Raw genomic sequence first — 18,093 nt, forward strand, 5'->3', positions numbered from 1 at the left:
GTCCAGATGTGATCTAGAGTCGTGGCAGTACTATCAGTGATTCTAGTAGGTCTAGTGATTAAGGGTATGAGGAAGCAGGAATTCATACAGTTGAGGAAGCTAACAGCAGTAGGGTGTTCAGGCTCGCAGAGGTCAATATTAAAGTCCCCTGCGATAATTAGATGGTTTTTGTTCAGTCTGTTATCGAGTATTAGATTTCTAAGGTTTGAGTTGAATTCGGACACATCAGTGTTAGGAATTCTATAGACTGCACCCACAGTCAGGACAGACTCGGCACCCTTGACTCTGAAACTGGCGAAGATATACTCCCCACAGCAGTCTCTAGTTCTAATTACTTTTAAGCATGTTAGTTCTTGGTGGTAGTAAAGAGCAGTACCACCACCTCTCTGAATTTGACGACAGTTGTGAATTGCCGAGTAGTTAGGCATGTTAAAGAGTTGAGTAATATCCTCATTCAACCACGTTTCAGTAAGTATAATAAAAGAGAATTTGTTGTCAATAGTTTCAATCAAGGCACTAACATCATCGAAGTGTTTACCTAGAGATCTAACGTTCAAGTTGATTTCAGAGATATTGTGATTATCTGTTAATACATTGTTTACATCATGTGCTGTAAAATATCTGCAATTTTGATCATTAAAGTGATGATTGTCATAGATAGTGGATAAGAGGTTTAGTTCTGGGTCTATACTTGTCTGCATAAAAAGGCTGGTTGTAGGAAAACAAGGCAAGAATGGCAATTACAAAATAGAATTTTGATATAAAAGGGGGAAAAATATATATAAACAAGACTATACAATACAAACACAAATGAACAAAAAAAAAGAAAAATGAGGTAGATTGCTTATAAATACTCTCAGGTACACTGTAAGTAATAATTTGCATTTTGAGACAGGCAAAGCCAGGGGGTACAATGGAGTAAGGGAGTATGGCGAGGCTAGGCAACCTAGGTAATAAATGAAATCAAAGAAAAAAGTTGAATAATAAACATAGGCAAATTTAAGCTAATGATTATTAACTATAAATAGTTCAGTTATGACTGTATAATTAACAAGACCTAAAGAAATATTAATGCACTCAATTAATTAAGACCAGTAAATGACTAGTAAAGAGTAAATTAAAAATTAATTTAAAACGTGAAACAAGGAGACTTAGGATACCTAGCCCGCACTAGGTGACAAGGGGGGTTAATTATGTTGATTCATTGAGAGTGATAATAAGGTGAGACAAACCACATTGGGAGAGGAAAGTGTTGAGGTTATCCTCTTTAGCAATTGTAAACATTTTACCTACTGAAGTCTTTCTCACTTTAATCAAGCCATCTCTAACGAAGCACTGATGAATTGCATCTGGGTTTTGATGACGGATTTGCCGCAGGCGGTAGAGGAGTTGCTGTCTTTTTCTAGTCAAGCACTCGTTGATGTATATTCCCATCCGTTGGGATGCAGCTGTCCGGACAAGATACGATTTCATGGACTGGCAAGTCAGCTTCAGGCGAATTTTCCGCTGGTTTTGTCCTGATGGATTCTTTTTGCCTACCCTATTTATATATACACGAAGTACATTGGATTAATGAGAGTACATAGCATTGATATTTTTACATTTTTGTAAAGCCACTAACACGCATAACGTTTCGGGCAGGTCCCTAATCTAACAGAAAATTTTAAGTAGGTAATTTTTAGCAAAATTCTGAAATGTTAACAGGTAGAATATAAGAAAATCTGTTGAAGATTGGTAAGTAGAGCACATTATTGTGTTGACCATCAGGCTCACCACAGCCAAAAAAGGCAACTCTATATATCTGTACATGCTTTAAGGGTTCTCTAAAGTAAAACAACATCGCCGTATTTTATTATTATATTGAAAAACATTAAATTATTAATATAAAAATTACATACAAGATGAGCATAGTAACATGGGTGGAGGATGGGCCATTTCAATTTATTTTCAATAAGGTTTTCTTTTGTTTTCCAACGAACATTTTTATATATCAAGACCCAGGGAGGAATAACCAACAACAAATTAAATGTGACTTATATTTGGTTTTATGCATCATTGTTATACATTGGAGCAATCACTGTTTATATATATATATATATATATATATATATATATATATATATATATATATATATATATATATATATGTATATATATATATATATATATATATATATATATATATATATATATATATATATGTCGTACCTAGTAGCCAGTGAATTAATGTTTTTTCGTCTACCTAACCTACCTAACCTAACCTAACCTAGCTTTTTTTGGCTACCTAACCTAACCTTACCTATATATATAGGTTAGGTTAGGTAGGGTTGGTTAGGTTCGGTCATATATCTACGTTAATTTTAACTCCAATAAAAAAAAATTGACCTCATACATAGTGAAATGGGTAGCTTTATCATTTCATAAGAAAAAAATTATAGTAAATATATTAATTCAGGAAAACTTGGCTTATTAGGCAAATCGGGCCTTGAATAGTAGGCTGAGAAGTGAGTTCTGGCTACTAGGTACGACATATATATATATATATATATATATATATATATATATATATATATATATATATATATATATATATATATATATATATATATATATATATATATATATATATCAGATGCATGATTGGCTTGCGGGCAACTGGTTGAGGAGAAGATAAATGTTGTGGAAGATGACCCGAGAAAACAAAATTAATCGAAAGAGGCTTCCTGTCTCAGGCAGTAGAGAACAGTATTTCTTATCTTCTTCATTTGTGAGAAAATGTGGAAGATTAACTTTCAATGCTTCTGATGTGAATTGTTAAATTGTACATTACGCTAAAGCACTCCTAAGCATCTTCAGAGACAGAGGGACGAATACAAATGGGCATATATTGTATGTGGGTATTAAGAGTGGTGAAGTGGTTATCAGTCTGAGGGAATGGGTAATATTTCCCTGCATTCTTATTGGTTGACTGTGGCAGCAAGTGGGCTGCAAACTGGTATTTGTGTCTTGAGCTTTTTAGGCCAAGATACAACTACTAGTTTACTTTTTTAACAATTTTTTCTGAGTGTGTTTTGTTTTTGTTTAAAATTACTGATGACAGAGATTATTTGTGAGGAATGACTAAAAAACTTAAAACTCATGCCACGAAGAAAGAGGAGTATGAACAGACATGATTATCACGTACCAAATTCTCATGGTAACTGATAGGACACAAAAGAAGGTAAATTCATGTGTGAAATCTGAGGACCCACATCAATCACAGGGTTATTATTTAATTGTATCCTCTGCATCAAATAAGATGCGCTGAGAAATGGTGAAAACGGACTCCGTACAAAGTTAATAATGGGTATGATAGAAAGGTGAAGAGGCTTGAACATAAACACACAGTGGAATGAAGGTATTTGTATATCGGGGCGGCCGGTGGCCCGCCTGAGGACGCTGGACCAAACACAAGCGAGTGCTCCCAGGAACACTGTGAGACACTGCCACTGGTTCCTCACACACTCTTTACTTTACTCAAGTTCATATCTGAAATTATTTGAGTTTTAAATTTGAAAGTTTTATTAATTTGATTTTTTATTTATCTTTCAGAAAACTTTACTCATGTAGAATTCTCGGCTACTGTTTACATTCCACTTTTATACTATACATATAATCACTTCAATGACAATTTTATACTATACATATCCGCTTCTGTGACAATTTCCTCATAAGCAACCTACTGAAACGACTTTGTTTTATAGTGACACTATAAAGCGGGGCGAGTGGGGGAGTCAGCGGTGAGGTGCTAGGGAGTTAGTGATCTCACAAGTCGCGGAAAGGGGGGTGCGTCTGCTCTTATATTCCTCAGGGGTGGCACCAGGGGGTGAGAAGTCCTCCAGCCGTCCCTAGGGGCGGATGGCACCAGGGGGTGAGAAGTCCTCCAGCCGTCCCTCTCTGTGTTGCACCAGGGAATGGTAAGGCCGCCAGTCTTCCTCCGGGGTAGGACTAGGAGCCTGCTGGACTACCAGCCCCTCCCATAGATGAATCATGCAGGCTCAGAAGGTCTCGTTATCCTCTGTATAATTCAGGTAGTCCGTCGCTTCCTCCTCCATCAGCGTCTCCGTCACCGCCTGTTGTGAGGGAAAATGATGAGAGTGAATCTTGCTGCATGTGTCATTATTTAAGTTATTCATATTATTATCCTGGCATGAGGGTAGGCCGACCGCCTCATTCCATATGTTTTTATTCTTTTGAGTACGTGAGTGTATAGAAGTCTTCACAAAATACTTTCAGAAATCAGGCATTCTATTCCCTCCTGCTCTTCTCACATCCCATTCTTGATCTTTCCCTATCTAACCTACGATATCTGGGCATGGGGCTCAAATCACCGGAAACTAACACTAAACACATCATCACGCAGCAAAAAATAGCTATCAGAACTAAAACAAATTCTGTCTCCAGCCATTCTATTGTGTTATTTACACTTATAAAGCCTTATTTCTCAATACTAATCCTGATTTGTCCGTCGGAGGGAACTCAGTGAATGAAGGCGGAGTTCAAGAAATTGATGCAGATGCTCAGGAGAGGGATGCAGAAACAAGGGATAGACAAAGATGAAAAATCTAATTATAAGAAACTTTGCGTGAAAAGAAGACAAGAATAACCAAGAATTCATTGAGAAAATAATAGAGAAACTGTTAAACAAGGTGGAGGAATTAAATAGATCAAAGGTTGAGAGGATAGGTAGGCCTGAAGCATAGTACTAATAACCATTGCAAATATTGAGCACAAAAAGGTTGATAGTAAGCAGGGCCCGCGTACTCTAAGATCTAGGAGGGTACAACCAAGTATACATATCCCCAAACCTCACAGGTGAGTAAAAAAAAAATAGACAGGGTGCTAAGAAGAAACCTGAAGGAGTTAAGAAACACAGATCAATAAAAAAATGCAAAGCTACGTGACTACTAGGAAGAAAACTGAGGATGAAATTAGGTAGGTTTTGGTGTTACTTTTGAATAAGGGGTAAGTTGGATAGGTTTTTAATGCGTTAGGGAGTGAGTTCCATAGACTAGGTCCCTTTATTTGCATAGAGTTTACGCAGATTAAATCTGACTGGGGATATCAAAGAGGTATTTATTTCTGGTGTAGTGATTATGGGTTCTATTGCATCTGTCCAAGAAGAGTTTCAGATCAGGGTTTGCATCTTGGAACAAGGTTTTGTACACATAAATGGCACAAGAGAATGTGTGGAGTGAGTTTATGTTTAGCATGTTTAGGGATGCTGCCGACCCATGCTCCTGTGGTCCAGGGCCCACCTCCACCATAATGCATAGGGTCTAGGTTTACCTCCAGGAGAACCTCGCTCTCTCCACCGCCGAGATTTTACGTCTCACCGGCCGACATCCTAGAGACAAGAGAGGGTGTTCACTCGCTCTTTTCCAGTGATTCGGACTTTGAGAAGATATTCACCACCATCGCCACGACCACCCTGCAAGACTCCGGCCTCACCCTCACGCGACCAAGACGTTATCTGGTGGACAGGACCGTGTTCGCCAGGAATATCAGCAAATGGATCACCGACTGCGACGACGACGACGACGACATCCTCGCCAGCATCAACGACCAGGACCCGACGCTGACAGCAGTAGCGGGATCGACCAAAACTACATCAGCTAATTTACTCCTGTTGGAATTCCCGATCTTACCCGGAAACCCGGGAATTCCGGGAACACACATGTGATTCTCTCACCACCGCCTGGCCTCTGGGGACGCCGCACCCAGCCGACCGCACTACCTCTGACCACACCTCCACTGGCCCAGCCTGCAGCCACCAAGATCACCCTTTTACCCGTCCTCCTTCACCTCGCCGACAAAATGGCGGACAACGACATACCCGCTACATCCACGTTATCAACAGTCTGCTCGTCGCGAATGGACTTCCGACAGTTGCTGTACCCGATGCCATTCTTCCAGCTTCCACAACTACTACCGGACCCTCCACAACTAGGGAGGGTCTGCCCTCGGGACCCCTGAGCCGACCCCGAAGGAGCTCTCACCGGTCGGCCAAAGAGACTACAGTCCCCGACCTTGTCCTACTGAAGTGACAGCTGACTAGGACGACGAGGCTAACTCCGAAGACTCGACCGACTCCAAACACGAAACCTAGGAAGCCGACCACAATGACTGGACCGACTCCGATGATTCAGTCGATGTCACCGGCCTTCCCGCTCCTCATATGACCGCCCAGGCACCATCTTCCCCTCCAGATCCCGCACCGGCACCAACCAGACTGACAGGCTCCCATGCTGCCTCTTCCCGGTATATTCGACATGGCAGCGCACTTTCCAAGGACAGACAGCATAACTCCATAATCCACAATGACTACAGAGAATATAAGTGCAGGGAAGCAGAACGGATCCTTTGCATGGTCGTCCCTCAAACGCCTCAACCACTTCTGCTACTACACCTTGAAGAAGAAAATTCGACCAGGCTACCAACATCAGGGAACTGGGAAACCAATCTTCTTGTAACACCCAGACATCTCCCTCTAGACCGGCCAGTCCGCCAACAGTCCTGCTGACTCCTGTAGCACTCAGCTGTGAGCAACATGTGTACCCCATCAATTCACCGGTCTGACCAACTATAAGGTCTTGGATTGGATTGACGCGTCCACGGACCTTATCCCCACATCTCCAGTATCAGCTATTGATACTGATAGTGGCTCCAAAGAGCCTCCACTTATAGGCTCACCACAGCCCGTGCTACATGGAAATTTTGTTCCAGTGGCTGAATTTAAAACAACACAACAACAATAATATGTGTTGTACCTCCTAACTACTGCTAGAGAAGTTTAATGTGTACTGGGGTTATGGGGGAAAAATCCAAGTGAATGTCTGCCTTCAGAGGCTGTAGTACCTATATAGTATTGCATTTGTAGGTCTTACCCCTGATAATGTGGGGTATTGTGCATAGAGTAAATGTTGATTTAGGTACTCACCTAATTGTGCTTGCGGGGGTTGAGCTGTGGCTCTTTGGTCCCGCCTCTCAACTGTCAATCAACTGATGTACAGGTTCCTGAGCCTATTGGGCTCTATCATATCTACACTTGAAGCTGTGTATGGAGTCAGCCTCCACCAAATCACTTCCTAATGCATTCTATTTGTCTACTACTCTGACACTGAAAAAAACTTTCTAACGTCTCTATGGCTCATTTGGGCACTCAATATCCACCTGTGTCCCCTAGTGAGTGTGCCCCTTGTGGTAAATAGCCTGTCTTTATCTACACTATCAATTCCTCTGAGAATCTTGCATGTGGTGATCATGTCCCCTCTAACTCTTGTCTCCCAGTGATGTGAGGTTTAATTCTCGTAGTCTCTCCTCGTAGCTCATACCCCTCAGTTCGGGTACTAGTCTGTTGGCAAACCTTTGAACCTTTTCCAGTTTAGTCTTATGCTTGACTAGATATGGACTCCATGCTGGAGCTGCATACTCCAGGATTGGTTTGACATATGTGGTATACAAAGTTCTGAAAGATTCCTTACACAAGTTTCTAAAGGCCGTTCTTGTGTTAGCCAACCTGGCATATGCCGCTGATGTTATCCTCTTGATATGAGCTTCAGGGGACAGGTCTGGCGTGATATCAACCCCCAGGTCTTTCTCTCTCTCTGACTCTTGAGTGAATGTTCAAGGTAGTGCAAGTTCAAAGGTAGTGCAATGGGTCTTGTTATGGCCTCGTAGGAGGAGGGGGCCTCATAGCCTGGTGGATAGCGCGCAGGACTCGTAATTCTGTGGCGCGGGTTCGATTCCCGCACGAGGCAGAAACAAATGGGCAAAGTTTCTTTCACACTGAATGCCCCTATTTCCTAGCAGTAAATAGGTACCTGGGTGTTAGTCAGCTGTCACGGGCTGCTTCCTGGGGGTGGAGGCCTGGTCTAGGACCGGGCCGCGGGGACACTAAAAAGCCCCAAAATCATCTCAAGATAACCTCAAGAAGATAGGCTGCCGCCTGGAGCATTCTTACCCAGGCGCGCGTGTACCCGACCTGCGCGCCCGCACACTTGCGCTTCTCAACACGGCTCACTTCTTGGTCATTTAGATATTTCATCGTTTCTTATTGCTTCGTTTTCTACACTCAAATTAGTTTGTTCTGCATTTATAACTAAACCCAGCTTATGACAGGCTGTTCTAAGAATGTTAAGAGAAATATGATTTTTGTTACAGAGATTCTTTGAGTAAGAATGCGTAAGTGTCGTCGTGACCCCTGGAGGATACACCTCTGATACTAATCTGTTTATTAACACATTCAATAAAGGCTTAAAAACCCCTTAAGGGGTACTTAGCTGAAACACCATTTCCTCTTATCGGAGACGCGACAAGCGTATACTGATACGAGCTCTAGTACTGGGGATCCGTGCCAAAGTGGGAACAGTACCAGCAATGCCCCTGACAACACACAATAGGCTGGGACAACACTTGAAGCAAAGTTGGCAGCCTTGCGAGCACAGAGAACTTGCAGAGAACATTCACTTACACACCATTCCGAGTTCTTCAATGATCAAGAGCCTGATGACATCAGCAGGCGCTACTGAAGAGACCAAACACTAAGTTGGTGCGGCTATTTATGTCGTACAGCCACTTATTAACACATTGTGATGGGACAAGCACACCAGTGCGACCACCAGTCCCACGGAGAAACAACACTGCCACAATGGCTGCTGCTGACACAAGGAAAATTAGGTTTCTCATTTGGAACATTTGTAGCATCAACAGAAGACTGGATGACTTAATTGCACATGTTGCCAGCAACAACATTAATATAATTGCTTTACAAGAGCCCCACACGTCTAACATCGCACTGTTTCTAGTGCTACCCAATTCCCCAATATGTACCTATGCCATACAACTTTACCATTGTGCTCATTGCTGTTATCTTATATCATGCTGTACACAGAGTTTACTGCATTATACCTTGCAATAATCCTCAAATTATGCTACAATATACTTGTGGATAATCCTTAAATTTAATTTAGTGTACCTACTAATCCTCTAATGTACCTAATCCTCTTAATTTTCTTATACAATGTATTTTTTTAACAAATCCACAAGGGCCGTGATGAGGGTTCGAACCTAAGTCAGGGATGATCCCAGACGCGCCTTAGTCGATTGCGCCACGACATGTTTAAAGAATGGTTTTCTGACATAGTTTTCTTTTACCATGTCATGGCGCAATTGACTAAGGCGCGTCTGGGATCATTCCGAACGTAGGTTCGAACCCTCATCATGGTCCTTGTGGATTTGTATCATCATTTGATGTATCACGCTATTGTGATTTCTGTATTTGATTATATGATTTAATGTATTTTTTTATACTTCCTTACAATGCATTTTTATACTTTCTTACAATGTATTTTCATACTTTCTTACAATGTACCTGTAAACATTTTTAAATATTGCTAGAACTTACCTTCTTAAAATCATATATTAGATTAAGGATCTGCCCGAAACGCTATGCGTGCTAGTGGCTTTACAAAAATGTAAAACTTCAATGCTCTGTACCCCCTCATAAACCCAATGTATCTTCTTGTATATAAATAAATAAATAAATAAATAAATAAATAAATAAATAAATAAATAAATAAATAAATAAATAAATAAATACATAAATAAATAAACATGATAAACAAACCCCCACCAAAGATCATAGAGCACGTTCTCTGCGTGGAAGACTCTTTCTTGAGTGGGCGGGAAGATTCCCGCCCACTCCTACCAACAGGCTGCAATGTGTGGCGCCCACGAGCACTGGGCCTTCACCCACCACCAATGTCACCAAGATTGCTTGGGTAGTTAAGCTATTTACAGGCAAAATATGATTGATTGATTTTTTTTAACAAGAGTGCATAATGTTTTATATTCCGAAAAGAAAAAAACACAATGACGGCAGAAAAGAAGAAAATAATACAAAGTTGATGTGTCATAAATCCTCGTTGTGCTTCCATTGGCACTACGTCAATTGGCATTAAGTTTTTGGTGCCAACCCAGACCCAACCATGATGAGCACGTACCTCACAGGGATCAGGGTGCAAAATTGAGTGAGATTAACCCCAAGCGTCTGGCCTGAACCTCGGACAGACATTTTAATTTATAGATATAGAGTAAAGCTTATTGCATCTTTTTTATATATTTTTTTGGGGGGAGTGGGGGGTGGGGGAGGTGGGAGGATGTGAGGGGGTAAGTAGCAGTACCTACCTCCTCTCCTTTAGTAACAGGTTCCACTTGGAACACGTGGTCGGGTAAGTCCTCCGTAGCGGTTTCAACCTCAGCAGGTTCCACGACGCTTTGGTCTGTGACAGGCTCCAAGAAGCTCTGGTCTGTGGCAAGCTCCATGAAGCTCTGATCTGTGACAGGCTCCATAAGGCTCTGGTCTGTGACAGACTCCATGAGGCTCTGGTCTGTGACAGACTCCATGAGGCTCTGGTCTGTGACAGGCTCTATGAGGTTCTGGTCTGTGACAGGCTCTATGAGGTTCTGGTCTGTGATAGACTCCGCCTCCACAGCCGTGTTCTCCGATTCTACTGCCTCTGACTGCACCGTAGCTGGCATCAATGTCGCTGGGTGCAACGTCGTCGGGTGCATCATTCCCGGCATCATCGTCGTTGGTGGCATCATCGTCGCTGGGTGCATCGCACTCGTGGTTGCTGGATCAAGTGCACTCGTTATTGGTGACACTACCGGCAACCATTCGTTAGTCGTTTCTGGCTTCGTCATTTCTGGCTTAGTCATCTCCATATCAAGTTTCGTCATCTCTGGATGCATCCCTTCACTCTCCGGGTCTGGCTTTGTCATCCTAGGCTGCAGCCCCTCGCTGTCCGTGTCTGGGTTGAGCATTTCAAGCTGCGGTCCTTCGCTCTCCAAGTCTGGCTTCGTTATCTCAGGCTGTAGTTCTTCACGCTCCGTGGCTGGCTTCGTCATCTGAAGGTGCAACTCTTTGTTTTCTGTGTCTGGCTTAGTCATCTCCGGCGGCAGCATATTTTGGTTGAATCTCTGAAAAAAATGGAGGATATTAATTCACCTTTTAATATCTGCTTTGATAATCTTTCTTTAAATAATTCAATTTCAATTTCTTTCTTTGTTATGCACCCCATACCCATCCCGTGGGCGGTGGTGTAAAGGATTACACAGGCACATAATCGGTTCAGGAACTGAACCCTCTAGTTTGTTTAGCTAAGCAAATAACAATTTTTGACGCTAGTTACAAAATTATTAATGTTATATATACATGTACACATTCTCATGCATACATGTACATATATATATATATATATATATATATATATATATATATATATATATATATATATATATATATATATATATATATATGTATATATATATATATATATATATATATATATATATATATATATATATATATATATGTATATATATATATATATATATATATATATATATATATATATATATATATATATATATATATATATGTATATATATATATATATATATATATATATATATATATATATATATATATATATATATATATATATATATATATATGCAACAATGATCACAAAAACACTGATCCAAGTATGCAGAATAACCACATATGAAAAATAGAAAATGCTTAACGCGTTTTCGGCTAATTCGCCTTCATCAGAGCAAAGTAGAATCAAAGTCAGTCTCTTTTAAAGTCTTATGAAGTCTTCGACGAAGACTTCATAAGAAGGAAAGTGAAAAGCCATGCAACCTCTGAAGAGACAACTAACACAACACCTATACCCCCTATTAGACTATTTTACAGGAACTTCTTTTCCACAGCTCATAAAACGGAGGAAAGGGTCCTGAAAGATATTGTTAATAGAAACGTTATCCCTACAGACAAAAATCAGAGGATACAACTGACGATTTACTATAAAACCAGAAAAACGGCCAGCCTACTCATGAGAAACTCTCCAGACACAAAACAGAACGCTTTAAAAGAGACTAACGTTGTCTATGCCTTCAAATGCCCACTTGGGGACTGTAAGCTCCAAAAAACCCAGTATATAGGCAAGACAACAACATCTCTTTCTAGGCGTTTAACGATGCATAAGCAACAGGGCTCCATTAAGGAACATATAATCTCTTCCCACAACCAAACCATCGCCAGAGAAATCCTAGTAAACAACACAGAAATCATCGATAGATACAGCGATAGCAGGCGGCTTGACGTTTGCGAGGCACTACACATCAAGAAGTCAACACCAGCAATCAACAGCCAATTATTGCACAACTATATTCTACCCACCTCAAGACTCCGCTCCAATATAGAAGCATCAAGAAATATGGACCAATAGGCTTTCTACAAACACTTCTATTCAATACCCATTGTTTGTGTTCTGTCTTGTGTTGATACTTTTAATACCCTATTAATATTCCCTCTTGTTCTGTCTTGTGTTAATGCCACATCACCCCTCCCACCTCACTCAAATGTAGATATAAAATCGGAAATACGTAAGTTCTATTCAGTTGTGTATTTGTGAACTAAAGTCTTTGAAAATGTAATAAGTTTTACGAAACGCGCCCGTGTCGCGTCAGACTAGAAATAAAAATGAATTTTGGAGAATTAATTTTTGATTTACCTCCAACAGTGAAGCGTAATGTACGAAAAATTGAGAAAATTCGTGTTAGAATTATTAATCTTACTTTTTCGGTCATATTTAATAATATATGTCTACAGGAAAGACTGCTACCAAAATATACTAATATATATATATATATATATATATATATATATATATATATATATATATATATATATATATATATATATACATACGTATATATATATACATACACATACTTTAAATAAATAAATTAAATCTTCCATGATGATAATTTTAAAGTGTTGGCTGAAGGTTGTACCAGAGCCTTGGCGGAGCATTAACCAACCAATACGAACAAAAATGCTCACTGTCTGATTTTATAATCAGGTAAAACCTGGTGAAAAGCTATCCCTTCATTCATAATGATATATTACCAGGAATCTTAGCAAATTATCCAAAATTTGCTTACTGTAGGTGCAGCCTGCCCATGACTGTAAAGCTGCCGCCCAGTTGGGTGGGTGTGGAGCACATGACTGTAAAGCTGCCGCCCAGTTGGGTGGGTGTGGAGCACATGACTGTAAAGCTGCCGCCCAGTTGGGTGGGTGTGGAGCACATGACTGTAAAGCTGCCGCCCAGTTGGGTGGGTGTGGAGCAAGACTAGTAACTGTGTGACTCACCATAGACGTAAAGTGCCTTGTATTTTACTGATGTGAGCCTCTTGTTGAATCACTTGTGATATAAAAAGATTATTGATATGTATTTGTGTACATGGATGTTTTGACAGTAACTTGCATGAACCGCAAGCTGATTATATCAGAAAGCTCCTCTCGTGAAAGGGTCAAACCTTAGACTGACAGGTGTGATGAAATCTATATACAGAGACTATAACACACTGACATATAGTTGTCAATGTTTTCATTACACCTGTCAGTCTAAGGTTTGAACCCTTTATGAAAGGAGCTCTTTCTGATATAATCGACTTGGGGTTCATGCAAATAAGTAATTATCAAAAGAAGGCACCAAACCGGTAAAGCTTTGAAGCACCATCAAGTGCGCAAAATAATCAGTCTGGGATGCTTCTATAAACCAAAATAATCAGTCTGGGAATCTACGTCTGGGATGTTCCCAGACGCAGGTTCGAATCCTCGTCACTGCCCTTGTGGGCAGTTCATTAGATGCATCATGTTAGTGTGTGTGATAATCAGAGGGCGCTAAATATCATTAAGGATGTCAATACAAGAACAGAAACGCATAAGGCGAACGATATCAAAGTAACCGATTCACCAAGAATTCTATCGAGGAATAAGTGACCGCGAGGGACGGTCGGAAAGCAAGACACACGCTCGTTCTGGAAGTCAGGACATTCAACAAGGATATGCACAACTGTAAGAGGGGACAATGCAATTTGGACAATAAGGAGCAGGGCGGCGCTCCATTAAGTGACCGTGAGTTAAGCGAGTATGGCCAATCCGCAACCTTGCTAGAACCGTTTCCCACCGCCGGTTACGGTGGTAGGAGGAAGGCCACGGGGACACACTACCCTCAAGAGTACGCAGCTTGTTACCAACTACAGAAGACCAACAACCCTGACAACGGGCAAGGATGGAGGAATGAATAACCGAGCAAAAGTCGGAATAAGGAATACCTTTACGGGAGATGGGACAAGAGCGGATATCTTCTCTAGCGGCAGCATCCGCACGCTCATTTAATGAAGCACCAATATGGCTGGAAACCCAGCAAAACTCTACGGATTTAAATTTTCAAGAGATAAGAAACAGCCAATGTTGAATCTCGACGACCACCGGATGGCCAGGATTAAAGGAACCTAGAGCTATGACGGCATTACGAGAGTCAACGACAACCACAAGGGAGCCCGCCGCTGTAGAACCGCAGAGGGCCTGGGCAGACTGAAGCTCAGAGAGAGAGAAGGGATCGTTACAGGGAAGGCTGAGATGGGTACAGAAATCTAAAGGTCGGGATTCATGAATAGGCTTACGATAAAGCAAGGATTGAGGAAAATGAGAACCAGAGCTAACAGATGAAAAGTGGGAACCCAATTTGGTCGCGACTTGTAACGGGTCCACCATAAGAGTACTACGGAGGTGAAGGACCGGCGAAACATTGGGAACGAACTTACCCGCTATCTTGTGGATACGCTTCTAGATCTGTGGCAGAGGAGTTACGGACGTAATGCTAATACATAAGATATCCAACGTGCACGTTTAGCTGTATGGATGGTGTTACGGGCCACCGCACTCGCCTTCCAAAAGAAAAGATAAGAAAAGACTCAACCGTCTGCCAGCGGCGGTGTCTCTTCCAGGCTGCACACTTGCAGCGGACAGCCAGAGCACAGGCCACATTCCACCAGGGAACGCACTTCCGCGTTCTCCGACGGTGTCATGAAAAAGGAAGAGGGCGTGAGGGAGAAGCAGAATGGAGAGGTCGGAGATAGTAGCACGGAGGGTAAAGAGGCGCCAGTCAGCCTCTGCAAACCACCACTGAGGGAAGGAGAGGGGAGGGTGAAAAGAGAAAAAGGTAACAAGGATGGGAAAATGGTCCCTGCCATGGAGGTCATCAAGAACTCGCCACTTGAAATCTAAGTAAAGAGATGACAAGCAAAGAGAAAGATCAAGACAGGAAAGGGTGCGAGTCCGAGAGTCTAAATGAGTGGGCTCACCAGAATTCAGAATTGACAGGGAAGAAGAGAGGATGAACAGCTCGAGAAGGCGACCTCGGATGTTTGTCAGAACATCACCCCAAAGGGTATGTCGACAAATGAAATCACCCAGCAGGAGCACAGGCTCCGGTAAGGAGTCCAATAGGTGTTTAAGATCGGGAAGAGAAAGCTAGACATTTAGGGAGAGATAAATGGAACAAACCATGTACCATTTACGCACAAAGACACAGTCAGCAGAACATTGAAGAGGCGATGGAAAAAGTAAGGGGAGGAATGGAACATCAGAGCGAATCAAGAGAGCAGAAGAGTTATGGGCCCCAGCAATAGCTGGGGAGGGGGGAGAAAGGAATAGCCACGGAAGCGACCAAGACGAGCACCAAGCACCGGCTCCTGGAGACAGACACAAAGGGCAAAAACTGGGAAATTAGAAGTTGGAGGTCAAGGAAATTGGCGTAATATCCACGAATGTTCCACTCAAGAATAGACATCGACAAAAAGAGAAAGGATAGCAACAGAGAACAATGAAGAAACAAAGGTGAAAAAGAAACACAGCACGTTAAAGAAGCTCAGGGTCGGGATCAGGGTCAGCGAAGTCAGGGTTAGGGGGCATGGGTAAACTGAGTAAAGATGGAGGGAAGGGAGCAGGAGGACAGACCAGAGGCGGACGAGCAGGGTCCGGAGGAGGAGATAACCGAGAGGGGCAGTCAAGGGCAGCAGGAAGAGGGGAGCGCACCTCAGCAAGGGCAGCGACCAAGAGGGAAGCCGGGGCCAAAGAAACCTCCATAGCAGGAACAGGGGGCTCTCCCACCGAAACGGGAGGGGATGGAACGATAGTCAGAGATAGGGGGCGAATAAGAAAGCAAAGCCTTCTTTCCTGCCGGGAAGGAGGAAGGAGATGAGCCAGGCTTTCACTTCTGACTCAAAGAGGCTGGTGTCCCAGCAGCAATGTACTGGGCAACAGACTCGAGCATCTCAATAGAGAAGTCTTCAATAGATTCGGGGTCTTCAAGTGGGTAGAATGTAATTATGTGTTAATTGGCTATTGATTGCTGGTTTTGACTTTTTGATGTGTAGGGCCTCACTGATGTTGAGCCTCCTGTTATCATTGTATCTGTCGATAATTTCTGTGTTGCTTGTTAAGATGTCTCTAGTGATAGTCTGGTTGTGTGTGGAGATTATATGCTCCTTGATGGAGCCCTGTTGTTTGTGCATTGTTAATCGCCTATAAGGAGATGTTGTTGTCTTGCCTATATACTGAGAGCTTTGGGGCCGACAGTCCCAAAGTGGCATGTGAAGGCATAGACGATGTTGGTTTCCTCCAAGGTGCTCTGTTTGGTGTCTGGAGAGTTCTTAATTAAGAACTATCCAGACACCAAAGAGAACGCATTTGGCAGTTAGCCAAAGATGGACTTTATTTAGTTCAGTATTCACTGTAACATTCAGAGCAAGAGGGTCAGGACTGGAGAAAATGAAGGTTGTGTCATCAGCAAATAAAATTGGGTTGAGGTGTTGAGAGGCATTTAGAAGGTCATTAATGTAGATGAGAAAGAGGAGAGGGCCAAGTATACTGCCCTGTGGAACACCGATGTTGATGGGTAGGGTGGGAGAAATTGAATCGTTCACAGAAACATACTGGAGCCTGTCAGTAAGGTAAGAATAAAGGTATTGGAGGGAGTGACCTCTGACTCCATAATGATGTATTTTAAGAAGGTTGTGGTGGTTGACAGTGTCAAAAGCCTTACGTAGGTCAACAAATAACCCAACAGGGAACTCATTTTTATCAAGAGCTGCATGTATTAAGTTAATCATACTAATCAGTGCATCGTTAGTGCTTTTTTTTATTATGTTTTAAGTTGAGTGCCTCAAGGCTCTGTTCTGGGACCTCTGTTATTCATAATATATATAAATGATTTAGAATCAGGTTTGAGCAGCAACTTTGCAAATTTGCCGATGATACAAAAATCGGGAGGGAAATGGTAAGGGAAATTAGCGCGTAGTATAGTCAGAGGAGATCAGAGTTTGGAACATAATATCTGGTTTTATGTATGGTGGACGCGGTTTGTCCTTAGTTGATGTAACAACGATACATTAGGAGCTGTAAGAACAATTATACTTGTTCGAGGACCCACTGATGGATGGGTCCCAGTATTGATTCACAGGAAGATTAATCATTGTGGAGGAGACTTGTTGGTTAACATACGAAGCTGATCTTCCAGACGAGATAAAGAGGGTTGATTGGGCGTCTATATATGTTTGAGAGATGGATAGATAGATACATGTAGTAGTATGTCTAATGCAATAAAAGGGGAGAGCGTTGATAGTAGTTGGGAAGGGAAGGGAACTATCAGGGAAAAGCGCTAAACCATTACGACTATGCAGTACTGGGAAGACGTCAGGATAAGGAAATGGGATGGGACGGGGGAAAGGAATGGTGCCCAACCACTTGGACGATCGGCGATTGAACGCCGACCTGCATGAAGTGAGACCGTCGCTCTACCGTCCACCCCAAGTGGTTGGGCACCATCATGTTTACATGTACAAAGTCTAGCCCAGACGGCGGGGGTGACTGATGCGCTGTGGGTTGCTGAAGAGCAACTAGCTGAGACCTTTGGGCTGAGCACCGATTATATGGAAGTGTGATGCTGCGGTTTTGTAGAACCATCACCTGCTAATATTATATTATTGTCTTATTGTTTGTAATACATGTTTGTGTGTCAGACAACTGTGCTTGAGCTCGTCCTTGTGAAAGTTTCTGAGAGGAGAGAGAAATAATTGGAGGCCGGACAATAGCAAACAGAAAGGACGGGGGAACCAGGAGGAGGTGACCTC

The 18,093-nt window shown here is 42.1% G+C and overlaps 1 protein-coding gene across 1 annotated transcript in view; it reads right to left on the bottom strand.

Annotated features, from left to right (window-relative positions):
• Nucleotides 1-1,841: 1,841 nt before the first annotated feature.
• LOC123764066 (uncharacterized) overlaps nucleotides 1,842-18,093 on the bottom strand; it is a gene marked incomplete in the record, with an annotated part of 50,737 nt that continues 34,485 nt past the window's right edge. The window contains 2 exon segments of the mRNA XM_069329874.1: nucleotides 1,842-4,112; nucleotides 10,228-11,022. Of these exon segments, the coding sequence (XP_069185975.1) occupies nucleotides 4,038-4,112; nucleotides 10,228-11,022 (870 nt within the window).

The sequence above is a fragment of the Procambarus clarkii genome, chromosome 23 (assembly GCF_040958095.1).
Source record: "Procambarus clarkii isolate CNS0578487 chromosome 23, FALCON_Pclarkii_2.0, whole genome shotgun sequence".
NCBI lineage: Eukaryota > Metazoa > Arthropoda > Malacostraca > Decapoda > Cambaridae > Procambarus > Procambarus clarkii.